Here is a 16,992-nt window from a genome sequence, read left to right on the forward strand (position 1 = left end):
ATCAACTCCATGTTGACTAGTGTGAACTAAATTAGTCTTTGAAGCACACATACTGCTTTCAAGAACATAAAAGGTCAAAAATTGCATGAAATATCTTACATTTCAGATTTTTATTTGTCTCTGTATAAAATTATTACATTGTTTTTTCTTTTGAATCTGCCATATGATGTAGAGGTTAGTAAAAGATTTCTAGTAACTAATAGGGATCCTTAGATCACTTGTGAAAGATTGTAGAGGATATAAAGACTGAATTGCTCTCCAAAAATAAGTGAGAATTTGAAACCCCTTAGGCCCAAACAGAAGGAAGAACATGAGACAGGTAGTTGAAGCAACCCAAAGGGACAGTTTATGGGCAAATTATAGGTCAGCCTCATTTTTCAAAATAGATTCAATGAAAAACATACTGGAAAACTGAATCTAGCAAAAAGGATCATCTGGAACCATTAAGAATAGATTAAAATCCATTAATGTAACCTACCATATTAACAGGTAAAGGCTATATGATAACATTAATAAATAGAGAAATTGATGAAAATCTTAACAAACCAGAAATGGAAAGAAATGCCCATAACTTGATAAAGAGTAATTATGAGAATCCTATAGATTTTGTGATATTGAAACATTAAAAGCATACTGTTGAAATCAGGAGATACAAAAAACATACTCATTATTACATCTTTGATTCAGCATTGTGCTGAAGTTCTTGGGCAATTCAAGAAGGCAGGAAAAACAAACAAGTGATATAAGAATCATAAAAGAAGAAACAAGTTCATCCCCATTTACAGGTGAAACCTAAGATAATCTGTAGAGAAATGAAACTTGCTCTAGCAAGGTTGCTGAATGCAAAGTCAATATATAGAAATTAATTGTTTTAACGTATTTAGCAATGAAAGCAAATATTCAAAAGAACAACCAAAATTATAATGTACCTAGGGATAAGACATTATAAAATGTTAGCTGGAAGGGGATGGCAAGATGGCAGATTGTAGCCTTCTCCTATGTGGTTCTTTTCTAGTTATACAATTCTTTTCCTTTTTTGCTGTTATAAATATTCTAGGCTTCAATGCTTTAAATTATCTTCTGAGTATTATTTTTTACTTGCTGTAAATCCTAATTAATCTGGTTTTAAATATTTTCTTCCCTAGGAATTCTATACTTTTAGTTTGTAGTTGACTTTCTTACAAGAGTTCCTTAAGAGAGGTTTTAAAATTATCAAGTGGAAAGAATTCCCAGTTTTTTTTCTGATTTTATTATTATTTTCTAATTTTGCTGCTGTCTGATTAGAGGATGTCTTATTATTTATTATTGCTACTTTTTTGGAACTTATTGAGGTTCTTGCTGTGGCTTAACATTTGGTCAATTTTATCTTTTGGTCTTGAAAAGGAGATATATTCTCTATTTTCAGGTAATACTGTTTGCAATGTATCAGATATATCATATTTACATTACTTACATCACATCCATCTTTACATACTTTTAATACACTTGGCCTATTACAGGCTGAAAGAAATTAGGCCTTCCTGTTCCTATGATGTTTTGTCTATTTATTCTCATACTCTTCATTTTAATTTATTTATATTGTTGCCACATTACTTTTTCAAAGATATGAATTACTGTTACAGATTATTTATTATTTACAAAGTGTCATTTTGTTCTGTTGAATTCTTTTTGGCCTAAATTCTGATTTCTCTGATACTAAGATCATGGCTCCTGCCTTCCTTCTGTTTGCCTTTACCTTTGTCTCTGCCCATTCTTTTATTTCAGTCTTTCTGCATCACTTTGAAAAATATCTTTTAATGAATATTGCTCCATAGTATTTTTAAATTTTTAAAATAGGTTAGTCAAATACATTTGTTTATTGACATGACAGATTTGCTTATATTACTGTTATGTATTTGATAGCTTTAAAATATTTTATTATTTTACATGCTTCATTTTTGTGTACAATTCTGATATTTACAAGAGTTTGTAATTTTCCTCTGTTGGTTAGCTTTATAAGTATAACCTTAACATTATAAATTTATAATTAAAATTAAAACATTGCCTTTAGTATGTAATTTCGTGAAGGAATATCTCTTATATCCATTTGGTAATTCTCTTTCCACTCTGTTTTATCTGCCATCTGACTGAATTTAATAATAACTCTCTCATGCTTATGTTCGCACTAATGAATATCATTGTTTTTCCTTTCCTTGATTTGTCAACTCTAAAGCATACTTTTGAACTTCTTGTTGTTATAGAAGCAGCAATAAGTGAGCATACTCTCTGCTCCCATGTTCTTTCTTCTCTCTGCTGCTCCCATTTTTATTTTTATTTTTTTTTGCTACTTGTACCCCATCCACATTTCCAGGGCCTCTGGAGCTTGCAGAGGGCAAAAACCCCATCCTGGTTTTCTCCTTCTCTGCTTCACAGGCATCTTGGCCCAACACTACTGCCTTGATCTGCCAGGTGAATTGCTGCTCCTCCACCCACTTTGGGCTCCAAGATTGTTTTGACGTCTTTGGTCCTCTGTGTTTCCTTTCCTCCCCTCTTTGTTCCTATATATTTATACTGTTCAATTCCCATGCTGTCATTTTATGGCATTTTGAGAGAGTGGAGTACAACATGTTCATGCTGTCTTCCACATTTAGCCAGCATCCCCAGATAACTCCCAAATAACTCATCTTGAGGAAAAAAGTACTTTGCATTAAAATTTCAGGGTAGAAATTTTACATGCTATATAATCTCAGCCATACAAAATATGAGTTTTTTTATTTTATAATTCCCCTGCCTAGTTACTAGCTTCTGATTGATATTTTTTCAGTATTCTACATTTCATGCAATAGTCACTTATTTTTAAAAATTATTTTGTTTTTAAAATGTTTTATTAGGGTATATGAAATGCATAACAAAAATGCATGTGAGACATCAATTCACTGTCTTAAACTGATTGCTTGTGTATTAGTCAGCTCTGGTTGACATAACAAAATATGGTAGGTTGTGTGGCTTGAAATAGCAATTTGTTTTCTCACAGTTCTGGAGGCTGAAGTCTGAGAATGAGGAATCAGCAGAGCGAGGGGCTGGAGAAGGCCCCTTTCCTGGCTTGTGGGTGACTGTCTTCTTCCATGTCCTCTCATGGCAGGGAGAGAACTCTGGGATTTCTTTCTCTCCTAAGAGCAGTTTTGTTGGTTAAAGGCTCTTCCCTGGTGACCTCAATCTCTCCCTTAATGGCTCTGCCTCCAACACAGTACCATGGCGGCGGGGGGGGGGGGGGGGGCGGGTAGAGTTTCAACATATGAATTTGCAGGGGGGACACAAATCAGTCCATAGAAACTTGTGTAGCAACCACCCATGTCACACAAAATGGAACATTGCAAGCACTTCACAGCCCTTGCCCGATTGCAGTCTCCCTCTTCTGTCCTCTTGGGTGTGGGGGGGTCTTCTTTTCCTAATGCTTGATGCGTTTTCTTGCCTTATTTGAATTTTTTACCTTCTAAGTATGCGATGGTATTCCCTCAAAATTCATGTTTTGTAGGCTTAATTCCTCAATTCCTATATTAAGGCTTGGAATTTGGCCTTGGGAGGTGATTAGGATTAGATGAGGTCACGCTAATTCCTATGATAGCGTTAGTGGCTTTTGTAGAAGAGGAAGAAAGCTGAGCTGCTGCACTTGTCCTGGCTCACCATGTGACACCGTCTGCCATGTAATGATGTCTCAGTTTCTGCACAGATGCTGGCACTTTGCTCAGACTTCCCAGCCTCCAGCTGTGAGTTAAATAAACATCTATGATTTATAAATTACTCAGTGTCTGGTAATTTGTTATAGAAATAGAAAGAGGACTAAGATGACCCATATGAAATAATTTTGCTTGTTTTTGAATTTTGTATAAATGGAATCATATTTAGATACTCCTCTGTGTCCAGCTTTTTTGGTACAATATTATGTTTTTAAGACTCATTCTTCTTCTTGTATGGAGCTATTATTTATTCACTTTCATTGCTGTGTGTTATCATATATAAGAATATAATGAATATTTAATGTATTTGAAGATTTATGGATATTTGGGTTGCTTCCAGTTCCTTGTAGCTATATTTTGGTGCCCACAAGTACATACTTTGATTGAGTGTAGGTGCCTCAGAGGGTAATTAGAGGAACATGGTGTATATGTGTCCACACCTTTACTCCACAATGTCCACTGCTAGCCAAAGAGGTTGCCCAAAACCTACCCACTGCCCGCTAGCAGCATAGGCATTTCATTGCTCCATATCTTTCACCATTATTGGTATTGCTACAGTTTAAATTTCTCTTTATATGATAAGTGTATATTGATCTCTTAGTGTGATTTTAATTTGCATCCCTTGATAAAAAATATTAAGAAAAACCATGTGCTAATAGACCATTTGGATATCTCCTTTTGTGCAGTGCCTGTCCAAATTTTTGATCACTTTAAAATTTATTGCTCTGCCATTTTTCCAGTTGGTTTGTGGGGTTCAGCAGTCTGAATAGAAGCACTATTTTGATATGTGCTATCACAAATATGTTCTACTCAGTAAGCATTCTTCTTTATACTCTTAAAAGCTGTCCACTCATAAATGGAAATTCTTAATTTTAATATACTGACATGTATCAGTCTTTTCCTCTATGGTAGCGTTGCTTGTGTCATATGTGATAAAACATTACCTCACCTGGTCATAAGTTCATCCTCCTTTGGTTTTTTCCCTTTGAAAAAGTGGTACAAAGTTGGCCGTTTGATGTCATTGCAGTCCATTGGGACTCCTAATTCTTCAGCATGAAGAAGAATGTCCTCCCTCACCTTCTGTGGTGCCACCTTTAACACAAATTGAATGTCTGCATATGGGCTGGTCTGTTTGTGACCTGACTGATCTCACACCAAGGAAACTGTCTGAATTATTAGAGTTTTACAGTAACCCTTGACAGCTAGTGCAGTGAGTTCTCTGATCTTGTTTTTCTGCCTTAAAAGTGTCTTGGGTTATAATTTGCTCATTGAATTCCCATGTAAATTTTAGAGTCACTTTTAAGAGATTTTGATTAGGAATCATGCTCAGTTAATTAGTTATTTGTGGAATTTTTATAATATTGAGACTTTGACTCCAAGAGTGTAACATTTCTTTCCAATTTATTGGGTTTTCTTACTTATTTTACTCAGTGCCTTTTATAATTTTTCATGTAGAAATCTTACTTGTGGATTGATAATCTTATTCCTACATAGTGATATTTTAAATGCCGGTGTAGATGGTATTTTAAAAACCTGTCTTGTGTCCAGCTTATTGCTAACGCATAGCTATATAATTGATTTGTGTTTATGAATTCATACCCAGCTACCCCATGCCATCTTATTAATTTTAACAATTTATCTCTAGATTACTTTGGATATGTTGTGTTCACAATATTATTATCTGTAAATTATAACATGTTGAGTGCTTTTCTTATTCTTGCACATTTTATTTCTTTCCTTTGCTTTACTACACTGACTAGGACCTTTGCAAAGTTGAACTGATGAAAGCAGACATCTCTGTCTTTTTCTTTTGGTCTCAAAGAGAACTCTTTCCATGTTCACAGTTAAATATGGTGGTTGGTACTTTTTGAAGAATGAATGCCCATTATCAGAGTGGAGTAACTCCACTCAATCCCAACTTTTATAAGGGCATTTAGATAAAAACTGGAGTTGAAATTTATTAGGTGATTTTTCAGCCTCAATGAAGATAGCCACATGCTTGTTCTCCTTCATTTTATTAATAGAAATAGAACATCTTCATTGTCGTGGCATGTACTGCTGTGATAATTACTTTAGTTCTGTCTCAGATTTGCTCCTGCCTCTTTCAGAGTAGGCCTCCCCTGGGCATCATTGAGTGTGTGTGCTGGCAGGGAGCAGGGAGGCCTCAGCTGCCCAGGGCACGCAGTCTGATGAAATCAGACCCTCTGGGCACCTGTATTTAAAAAAATCCTCCAATGTGCAGACAAGGTTGAAAGGTACTAATTTCTTTCTTTTTTTTCTTCCTCTGCTTTTGTTTCTGCTTTTTGAACTCAGGGCTTTGCTTTTGGTAGGCAAACACTCTTATCACTTAAGCCATGCCTCCAGTCCTTTTGCTCTGCTTATTTTGGAGATAGGGTCCTGCTTTTTGTCTGTGCTGGTCTGGACCATGATACGTCTATTCCGGGCTTCCCACAGTAGTTGGGATGACAGGTGTGAACCACCATGCTTAGCTTTTCTTCCGTTCAGATTGGGGTCTCTCAGACTTTTCCCCTGAGCTGGCCTGATGCCATCAGTCTCCTATGTAGCTGAGATGACAGGTGCACCACTGTGCCCAGCTATTGTTGAGATAGGGTCTCACAAACTTTTTGCCTGGGCTGGACTTGAACTTTGATCTTCTCCGTCTCAGCTTTCCAAATAGCGAGAATGACAGGTGTGAGCCACCAGTGCTCAGCCCCTTCTTTTTAGCCTGGGCTGGACTTGAATTCTAGATCTTCCTGCCTCAGTGCCTGAGTGCTGAGATTATAGACCTGAATCATCACACCCAGTCAATACCCGCCTTCCTGAAGCTGAAAATCATATGTGTGTTTATGAAATGAAGTACACAGAAGAAGAAACCTAATCATTACAAAATCAAATAGACCATAAAATTCAGCATTACCCAAAGGCAAGATAAATAAAAGCTAAAGGCCACCAAGGGAAGAAAGAGAAGAGGGCAAGAACAGAAGAAGGCACAATAGTGATAGCAAATGTACTCACTCAAGTTTCTCTGGAAGTTCATTTTGGGTCATGAACGCACAATTGACCAGAATAGTGATGGTAATAAATACAGTGAACCACCTGCAAGGCTGTGTTAAGGAAACACTCAGTCACCATGCCACCATGATGGCATTTGGGGCCACCTTGATGCTCAATGAGTAACTTCATAACTCAGCTAACATCAGATTTATAGTCTGTCACATAATAACTGCTGACATGTACTAAGTGTACAACCTGGGCTGAGAGCTCTGCCTGCAGAATTTCTAAGAACACTAACCCACAGGTGGTTATTATCACCTACAGTTGGATCTGAGCAAACAGGATAACAACTTAAAGAACTTTTCTGGGTCATGTAGCCAGTTAACCATGGTGCTGAGATGAGAACTCAGATCTGTCAGACAGCAACCCTGGACAACAGGGAAGGCTTTTGTTTCACTATCCAAGGTGGCCTGTCTGAAAGACAGAGAGGTGAAGAGATGAGTGAAGGGGCCCAGGCTTCCGCAGGGAGGGGATCAGTTTAGTCAGATCGTTTTCCTCACTAGCTGAGGTCAGCCACACTAGGAAATGGGTATCAATGTGGAGTCAGTGGATATATTACAGGGAAGTGAAATGCTGCCTCTAGAAGAGAATTCCAAGCAGGATTAAGCTGTGCAGAGACTAGGCAGGGGAGTCCCAGAAGGGGAAGGAGACTTCAAAAAGAAGGTGCCTGGAACTGAGTGGAGAGATGGGAATAAATGTTGGAGGAGAGAATCCAAAGACAAATTTCTCCCACAAGGACATTTCCTCAGGACTAGCTGGGCCCCTAGCAGTCTTTCCTAGGGAAAAAGAAACCGGAGGGGAAATCTGACCTGCAGAGAGAAGATGGCCCTCTTCTTTCATCATTCCATCTTGAGCAGAAGTATTTAAATCCATTTTGGTTTTCTGTAAATGCCTTTAATGTGCTTTGTTTTATGGTTACTTAGGAACACATCTCTTTTGAAAGGGGAAATACTACTAATTTAACAGCATTTTCCTGTTGAATTACAATTAAATTAAGAAATATATGCACATAAGGGGAAATTTAACCCAAGGATTAAATTAAAATCCTATCTCCAATTCTGTAAACTCTTTCAGAAGCTATATGGCATCTTAGGTATAAAAATATTGATGAAAACCTTCATAGAAAATTGATTGGGATTATAAATATTGGAGTAGTATTAATAATAAGATTCTAAGGATCCCATACCATAAAGAATATTTTTTGGGGCTGGAGTTGTGAAAGTGATGGAATTTAGGTATGTAACTGCAGACTTTCATGAGGAGGAGACCCCTTGGCAGGTTTTCTGTCCAGTTCTGACTTCGCCGAGCAATTATCTCATCAGATCTCAAGATGAAAAGAATATTCACTGATCACTTGATTCTTTAGAGGGATTTTATTTCTAATCAGTCATTTCTTACTTATCTAGATGTAATTCAACCAGGATCCATAGAGAGGAGTTTATACATTTGCTATTTCTCTTTATTTGCAATTTCTGTGTATGTATTTTTAAAAAAGCAACAACTCTCCCCAGTAGAGATGACACACTGAAAGAATAATTACCCTGATTCATTTGCATTAGCTGCCTACCTTCTCATTGCAGATACTGCTCTAAGCAGTAGACAGGCTGGGCCTCTTTAACTAGCCAGAGACTTTGGACAATTTATTAAATGCCTCTGAGTGTGGATTTTCATTATCTATAAAATGGGATTGCTAGTCTCTATTTCTAAGGCACCTATACCTATGACACTGTTGACACTTAGGAAGTATTTGGCAAATGGGAGCCTGTTATTAAGTATTCTTCAGAAGAATCAGGAAATCCAAGGTTCAATTTAGAGTATGTAATTCCCAGGCTAGCAATAAAAATGAGCGTGAAGAGAAGATAGAGTGCACCTGAATCAAGCAGTGAAGTTTCACATGGAGTGTGCATCTGGCTCTGGGCCAGGCTTCCTAGCTCAGGGAGAACTGTCCAGCAGTCCCTCAAACTGTCCCATACCGCAGGAGGTGGAGTGGTTGAGTGGGGGCTCCTTTTAACCGAAGCCTCCGAAAAGGAGGCTCCCATATGCCAGGCAACTGAGTCACCAAAGAAGATCCTTGGAGGAGGCCAAGTCCACCAAGTCTTTTGACTACTAGTTTGGCCTGAGGGAGATGAAACTAAACAGAAGTGAAGGCAACTTCTGAGGTGATACTGAACGTGACCAGCGAGACCCTAATTGTTCTCTTCCTAGAGCAAGAACTTCAGGCTGCTGACATTTTTAACCTGCTGCTAGATGGGGAGTAGCCTGAGACATTCGCAGTGCCCCATAACCAGTGAGGTCCCACTGAGACAATTTGCGCACTGCCTGTCATGGTCTGCTCTCTGTGCCTTTGGGTGATTTAGCTCTTTGCATGGCCAACGCCAGTGTAACAACGCATACGTGGCTTATCTACCCACAAAGCCTTGGAGTTCTCTGCTGGTCAAGATGTCATGGGGAAAGCAGGCCACACACAATGGTGAGGGTGAGCAGGACATCAGAAAAACTCCCGTCACAAAGAGGGCATTTTCAAACTCTTTCACAGCTGTGTCCTGGTCAGTCTGGCCCACCTGTGGACTGGGAACTTTTCCTCTGTCTTGTTTCCATTTAATGACGTCTTTATCTCAGGATTCAACTGGGGGAAAGCTCTAAAGAAGCTTAAACAGGGATGGGGCCCAATTCCAAATGAGGGAGAAGCAACTGTGCAAAGGATATGAGTGGACAGACACTTGGACGGCTGTTCTTCTGATCAGGTTGAAGGGACTGAATAGCCACAAGGCCCGGGTGGCACTAAACCGGGAAATGGTCCTTCCTTTGTTCAGCACCATAAATGTCTAGAACAAAACAAAACAGAAGTGGATGTCCAATGAGAACCAGGAATCTTGCACAGCCATTCTGTGAACATGTGTGGTGTCATCTCAGGCTTGTGGGCAAGAAGGGCTTTGGAAACCATGCATCACGGACAGCCAAAGGGAGGTGTGGAGAATTGGAGAGGATCCTGGACTAAAGCCATAGCCTCACCCTCCATGTGCGGTGACTGTGAACCGAGGTGAGCCTGCTGACAGTGCTCAGCAGACAGGTGACTGACCCCAGGGCTGGTGAGGTGCATCAAGCTGGGGGGGGGTAGGAAAGATTTTGGAAGCTAGGTAGTGTTCAGGTTGCATTTAATTCTGCTTCTGACTGGAGGACTATCCCTGGTCTCTTGTTCTTCCTTCTGTGCTCCAATTCCTGGGTCTCTGCTCCTAAGGCCTCTCCTGGATCATTCATCTGAATATTTAGGAGGACATGGACTCTTGGCAAGGGATGGGAGGGAGAAATATATTCCAATGTTTTAAAAATTTTCTCTAACCATATTTGAGATGGTTGATTCCTACACTGCATAACGCCCAAACAAGTACTCACTGTGCTTCAGAATGCAGAACATCTAAGATATACAGCAGGTATCATGGAGCACCTCTTGTTTAGAGGGGTTCTCAGTTATTTTGTTTTTTGTTTTTAGGTACTGGAACTTGAACTCAGGGCCTCACATTTGTAAGGCAGGTGCTCTACCACTTGAGCCATGCCCCTCAACCCTTTTTGCTTTTTAGTTATTTTTTAGGTAGGGTCTTTTGTTGGGACTGTCCTCTGACCATGATCATCCTACCTATCCCTTCCATATAGCTGTAATTACAGATATGTACCACCATGCCCAGTTTGTTTGTTGAGGTGGAGTCTTGATAACTTTTTCTCTGGACTGTCCTCAAACCATGATACCCCATCTCCGCCTCCAAGCAGCTGGAATTACGAGTGTGAGCCACTGCACCCAGCCTCAAACATTTTGATTTAAAAAATGGTTACTCTAAATTAATGAGGACTCTAAGGAGTTCTTGTTTATGTTTATGCTAAATGTGTGTGTTCATATATCACAATTGAAATTTTACATATGTGTACACACATGTACATATATGCATATATATCTGTAATATATAATATACCTATTTATTGTGGCTTGGATCTTATTTGCTGCCCAGAGACCATGTGTTAAAGGTTTGGTTGCCAGCTTGTGGTGCTACTGGGGGTAGTTTGTACCTATAAGATATGAAGCTGAGAGCAAGGAAGTTGGGTCACTGGGTGTGCCCCAAAGGAGATATGGAACATTAGACCCTGTCTCTTTTTTTGTGCTTCCTGGCCACCACGAGGTGAGCATGTTTCCTCTGCCATGTGTTTCCACTATAAGGTACTGTCTCACCCAGGCCAAAAGCAATGAGGCCAGCAACCAAGGACTGAAAACTCTGAAACCAAGAGGCAAAATAAACATTTCTTCTTTTTGAATTAATTTTCTCAGGTATTTGGTCACATAAGTATACACACGTTACATATATGTATCTGTGTATAAATATGTATATGCCATACTAATGTGTATGTATGTAAGATTTGGGGAATTTTAAAACACAGAGACACACAGGCATGTGTCCTAGTGCCTCTTCGAGGGTTGACACCATTCCTCATCAAAAGCCTCTGTGTTCATCACTGCATGCTCCTGGGAGAATGTGAGTGAAAAGGACAGATGACATTGAAGTATTGTTACAAAATAATTTCAACTTCATGAACCCACAAAGAGAGTTTGGAAGACTCCAGGGATTCCAAGATCCCTGGCTTACATCATCCTGATTTTTGTTCCCTTTGGCCTTTTCTGCTCCCTTAACCTCGAGATCTCTGTTCTCTACCTGCAAAGAGGGCCAACACCTCTGGGGGCCCCAGGCCAGAGCTCACCTACAAGAACAGCCCACTTTCTCTGATAGTCCTGCAGCAATCGTTTGTTTTTAAGGATCTGGACTTAATTTCCATCATAAATTTCATAAATGTTCAAAGACAACAACAAAGAGGCACATTAAGTATATTTTTCCATAACCAAGTCTTTAGCATTCTGTCACATCACCCAGGGTTTAGGGGGACTCCCTGGGCTTCCTCCCCAGGGAGCTGAGAGTAAATACTCTTACCCGGTGCGTCCTGTAGAAGGGGTCTAGGTCCTCCAGGGGCTCCCCGATCAGTTCTGCTGGGAGCTCACCATAGAACTTGGGCAGCTGGTTGCAGGCTTTCAAGTCCAGCTGAGGCCGAGGCTTCTCTTCTTCGTCCTTCTGCTTCTGATGTGTCTTTTTGACTTTCTTTGCTGCCTGTTGGGCAGCAATTTGCTTCTCAATTTCCACCAGTGACTCTGGAGTGAACCGACGGAAGTTGGTAGTTTCCGGGGACACAAAGGGGAGTTCCATCTTTTCATTCTTCTTCAGGAAGGATTTATATTCTTATGAGAGTAAACATAACCACAAAGAAGTGTCAGCTTGCCCATTGGCCTTCGATTGCCAGAATAGCATCCCCTACCCTCATATATGCACTTTACCCTGAGCTTACCCAGTTTCCTCTAGGAACCCAACTCCCTCCCCCAACCCGCACCCCCAGTATTCTCAGAGGGTCAGAGTGGCTGTTTATGCACCCTAATCCAGGTGTGTCTTTGCTCCCTGCGAGCTAAGTCATTGCTTCTTCACCACTTTATAATCTCTACTCTGACACACCCATCCCCAACATACATACACACCAGCTTTAACCATTTTGCTGGGTTTCCTCATTTCCAGGACCACTGAGCTCCTGGAATTCACGGAATATTTTGGCTTATGATCTATTTTATCTAAGTCTTATCTTGCTCTTTATTTATTGACATTTTCAATGTTTTTTCCTTTCTTTGAACTTCATTTGGACCTATTTTCCCATGACTAAATAATTTTCTTCATAACCAGGTTACAATTGTGGCCACCATTTTTGACATTTAAATCCCTAGTTAGATCAATCTAGAGCAGTCTAATTCAGGTTTCTTTCAACTTCATCTGTTTCAGGTTGAGCCTGGGTGATGGACATCAGAGCAGTCTGGGAATTTGATTTCATATGATTTCCCTAGTCAGCAGTATCATCTAGTCTGAGATTTCAAATATATTTCATCTTTCTTGACTGTTCCATCCCCTCTTGCAGTAAGCCAATGACCATGTTTCCTAGTTCATGACAAAAAATGAAAATCATGCTACCAAATTGCCAACTTACCTGAATCCACCACTCCTTTCCTCCTGTCACCAAAGGGGAGGTGTCATCCCTCATCATGGCTAAGATCAATCATTTCCTTCCATTTAGCATCCTATCCCCTCCTTACCCCATTTTTCTCTACTTCCTTGTCTCTGGCTCCTTCCTATCAGTAGTTAGAGATTTTTAACTCCTTTTCCACTTTTAAAAATATTTGCTTGATGCCAATTATGGATGGATTACTATCTAGATCATCCCTCCTCCTGTTCTCTGCTGGGTTTTGTAAACAGGGTGTTTACAAAAAAAAAAAAAAAAAGAGGGTGTTTCCCACCTCTGTCTCTTGACTTCTGCCCACACCTCACTAAAATGCTTCTTTGCAAGGATATAAGAGATCGTTTGTGGCTAAATTCAGAGGACCCGCCTCCGTTCTTGCCTTGATGGTCCTGTTGGCTATTTTAACCATATCCTCCTTGAAATACTCTCTCACCCTGGTGGCTGTGACATCTTGGTTTTCTTACTTGCTGTCTGTCTCCTCTTCCTCATCTTCTCCCACACGTGATTGTGAATTTGGGGCTCTGTGCTATGCTGTTACTGTTTTTCACTAACAATGTCAATGTCACTGATAACAGCTAGCATTTATTAAGATTCCACTATGTTCCAAACTCTGAATTTAGCAATCAGTACACAACATCACATTAACTCTCACTCTGCCCTGAGAGGTGTTATCTCCAGTATATAAATGAAAAACCAGAGCAGTAATGTTAAGTTTTCCAAGATCATATCACTAATAAGTGGCAGAACATTACTTAAATTCTGAACAATCTAGCTAGCATTTATTGCCCTTAACACAGAGAAACTAAAGCAGATACCTTAAAGCAACTGAGGCCAATAGGAAAAGGGGAACAGGTACTAGAGAAAAGGTTAGATCAAAAAGAATTAACCTAGAAGGTAACACCCACACACAGGAAATCAATGTGAGTCAATGCCCTGTATAGCTATCCTTATCTCAACCAGCAAAAACCCTTGTTCCTTCCTATTATTGCTTATACTCTCTCTATAACAAAATTAGAAATAAGGGCAAAATAGTTTCTGCTGGGTATTGAGGGGGGGGAGAGGGAAGGGGCGGAGTGGGTGGTAAGGGAGGGGGTGGGGGCAGGGGGGAGAAATGAACCAAGCCTTATATGCACATATGAATAATAAAAGAAAAATTTAAAAAAAAAATTAAAAAAAAATTCTGAACAATCCCCTGGGATTACCTCATCCAATCCCAGGTGCCATTTACATGGAGATGACCCCTGAGTCTTTATCTCCAGCTGTCATTTGTCCTGGGACCCAAGACCTCACTTGGTATCTCCACTTGAGTGTCTCATGGGTACCTTAACTTAACCTGCCTCAAACTGAGCTCATTATCATCAGCTTGGATTCACTTCTTAGAGTGAGTGCTTATTCTGCTTTGGTCCCAAGCTCAGTCCTGGCTTTTAAAAAAGTCTGTATGAGTATTTGCAGTTATCTTCCCATAAGTCCAGTAGCTGTTCCTGCTAAGCAAGCCTCCTTATTTGGTTCTCTCCCCCTGTGAACAGCCTCAAATGGCCTAGTCTAGGGCCCAGCCACAACCTGAGTATAGCATTATGTTCTTTCTATTTCACGTGAGCTCACTTCAATCAGACATCAATGCTGTTGATTCCTTCTCCTTAGTATTTTCTTCCCATCTTCTTCATTTTACATTTGTTAAACCACTGTTCCAATGGCCACCTATGAGTCCTTTTGCCTCTCCTTTCTAACCCATTCTTTGACAGTAACCAAATGATATTTCTAAAGTGTGAAGTAACACTCAAGATAACACAAACTTGCTCACCTTTCCACCATTGTAGTCACCACCAGTACCACTTTCCTTAGTCTCTTTTTGAATCTGACTCATTTAAGTCTTTCCAGGTCCCATTTCCTTATCCCGTCTTTGCTTTGTCTAGATAATCCTCTCTCATACCATAACTCTTCACTTTGAAACAATATCTTCCACCTCGTGTTAGGATTCCTGTTTCTTGCTTCCATAACATCCTATATTTTCTCCATAGACTTCTGACATGTAATTTCTATTTGCTTTTTCTATTTCTCTTACTAAACTGTAAGCTCAATGAGGGCTGGAAGCACATCATCTGTTCAGCATTAATTCCATGGAGCCTAGCACAGAGCTTGGCACTTAGAATCTATTGGCCTCAATAGACATTTGTTGAATGAGTAGCAGTAACTACAAAGCTCAGAAACTGTAAAAACCACACAACATTTGGCTTAGAAATGTGCAGCAAAGCCACAGATCCAGTCGTAGGAATAGAAGGAACCAATGAAATGATCAAGTGGCTCTAAAAATGTAATTGACAGAGCCAAACCCAAGTGGCAGAGGCAGCACTTGAATCTAGAGCCACTAGAGTGCTTGCTTTCACCAGATGTAGCGACAGTTCTTGAATCCAATTTCTTTGTGATGGAGACCCTGATTTCTGAGCCAAGACTAGAGGCAGCTCTTGTACTCAGTCCCTGTGTATGGAACTCCACTTGTGGGGCCAGTCCTCCCATGCACCATAGTCTTGGAAGGAGATCTCACCCCTCTAATGCTATCCCTCATCTTTAAGCCTTCAGTGATGTTTTCCTGGAAACTCCCTGCTTCCTGCCCTCTCTTTATGGACATTTGTACTTAGTTGCTTTCTTAGGGAACTTTTCAAAGTTAGTCTACATTATAGGATTGAACATCTGCTTTGTATTTCCTTCTAAAAGTTCCATGTCCTGATTAACATGGTGTGTTTATTCAAGGGTCATTTGAACACTGCTGGCTGGACTGAATCCAGTCAGTGCTTTTGATTCTTCTCTTGTAACAGTGGCTGCATTGATATCTTCCTTATCTCAATGAGAAGAGCTATTAATATAATGTAACAAAATTGGAGTCCCAGGACTCAGGTATAGAGGAACTACCCAGGGTCCCCCAGTGACACTGGAATGCAATGTTGAGGACTAAAACAGAACCAAGCCAGAATCCCAGGTGCTAGAGCAGGGATTTCCAGTCAAAGCAGTCTCATGAGACTGACTTGATGATCAATTTCATAAGTCTGATAGGCCATCATAAATCTGTCTGGCCAACAGCAAAGCCATTTTCAGAGTGGAGTGAGACTGCAGATTTTGTCATGAGGAGATGTAGGTACAAAGGTCCAATACTTCTCCCAAAATATTCTAATCAGAAGAGAAAATGCAGGACTTGGGATCCCTTGATGAAAGTGGCCTCACTCTTTCCATCTATTGTCCAATGTCTTTACGTAGCATCCCAAGACAAACTTTTGGGTGCAGGTAGTTTATCTAAGAGCTAATTCCAGAAATCTAAGAGAAGAGTAAGACAGGAAGAAGAAAGATAATAGACAGTATTTTTATGAGCATACTCTTGTGGGCAACCAGGGCTCAGAACTGCTGTACTGTATGATAAGGATACTAGGGTTTTATATGTGAGTTCTGCCTCACATTGGTTGAGGGCCACTCCAGGGACAGTATACTCCAGCTACAGAGCTGACAGCAAGATTCAGAGAAAGCCCTAGGCAGAGAGACATGCAAGAAACCAACATGTAAGGGAAGCGCCTACAGGTGACCACTGGGCTGGAGCCCTGGGATGTGAGCAAGCGGCAGAGAATGACGACCTACATTCTGGGCTGTGGTGCAACTGCTTGTAATCCTAATTGGGAATCCTTATTTCTGGGTGCATTTAATGTAGTGAGGAAGGTGTGTCCCTTTGTTAAGTAGCCTTTTGGACCTATGTGTTGTCGGAGCCTGGAATTCATCTCTTGGAGTGATGGCTATTCTGCTTTGGCCTCAAGCTGAGTTCTGACTGTTAAAGAGTCTGTGTATTTGTAGGTATTTTTCCTTCAGTACAGTAGTCGTTCCTGTAAAGCAAGCCTCCTTATTTTGGTGACTATTCAGCTCTCCCAAGATTATCCCACAAGGGTATTTTGTTTCCTTTGTCTTGTTTATACTTTGTGGAGGTACTAGGGTTTGAACTCAGGGCCTCATGCTTGCTAGGCAATCCTGTAGTGTAGCTGTCTACTTCTCATCAGATCTTATCAGCTACCTCTGTTGTTACTGCCAGCCCAATCCACTGTTACCTCTGTGAATACATCTTCATTTGTCTCACTGCTAGCATTTGTCTCAGCCCCCC

General features: G+C 40.3%; 1 protein-coding gene across 5 annotated transcripts in view; it reads right to left on the minus strand.

The window, feature by feature from the left end:
* Scn10a (sodium voltage-gated channel alpha subunit 10) overlaps positions 1-12,010 on the minus strand; it is a 97,759-nt gene extending 85,749 nt beyond the window's left edge. For all 5 annotated transcript variants that reach the window (XM_074059160.1, XM_074059159.1, XM_074059161.1 and 2 more), the window contains exons 1-3: positions 11,741-12,010; positions 9,468-9,595; positions 6,732-6,812 (exon numbers count right to left, since the gene is read on the minus strand). In XM_074059160.1, the coding sequence (XP_073915261.1) occupies positions 6,732-6,812; positions 9,468-9,595; positions 11,741-12,010 (479 nt within the window). The remainder of the gene's footprint in view (positions 1-6,731; positions 6,813-9,467; positions 9,596-11,740) is intronic.
* Positions 12,011-16,992: the final 4,982 nt, after the last annotated feature.

This window comes from Castor canadensis, chromosome 17 (assembly GCF_047511655.1).
Source record: "Castor canadensis chromosome 17, mCasCan1.hap1v2, whole genome shotgun sequence".
In the NCBI taxonomy this organism is placed as follows: domain Eukaryota; kingdom Metazoa; phylum Chordata; class Mammalia; order Rodentia; family Castoridae; genus Castor; species Castor canadensis.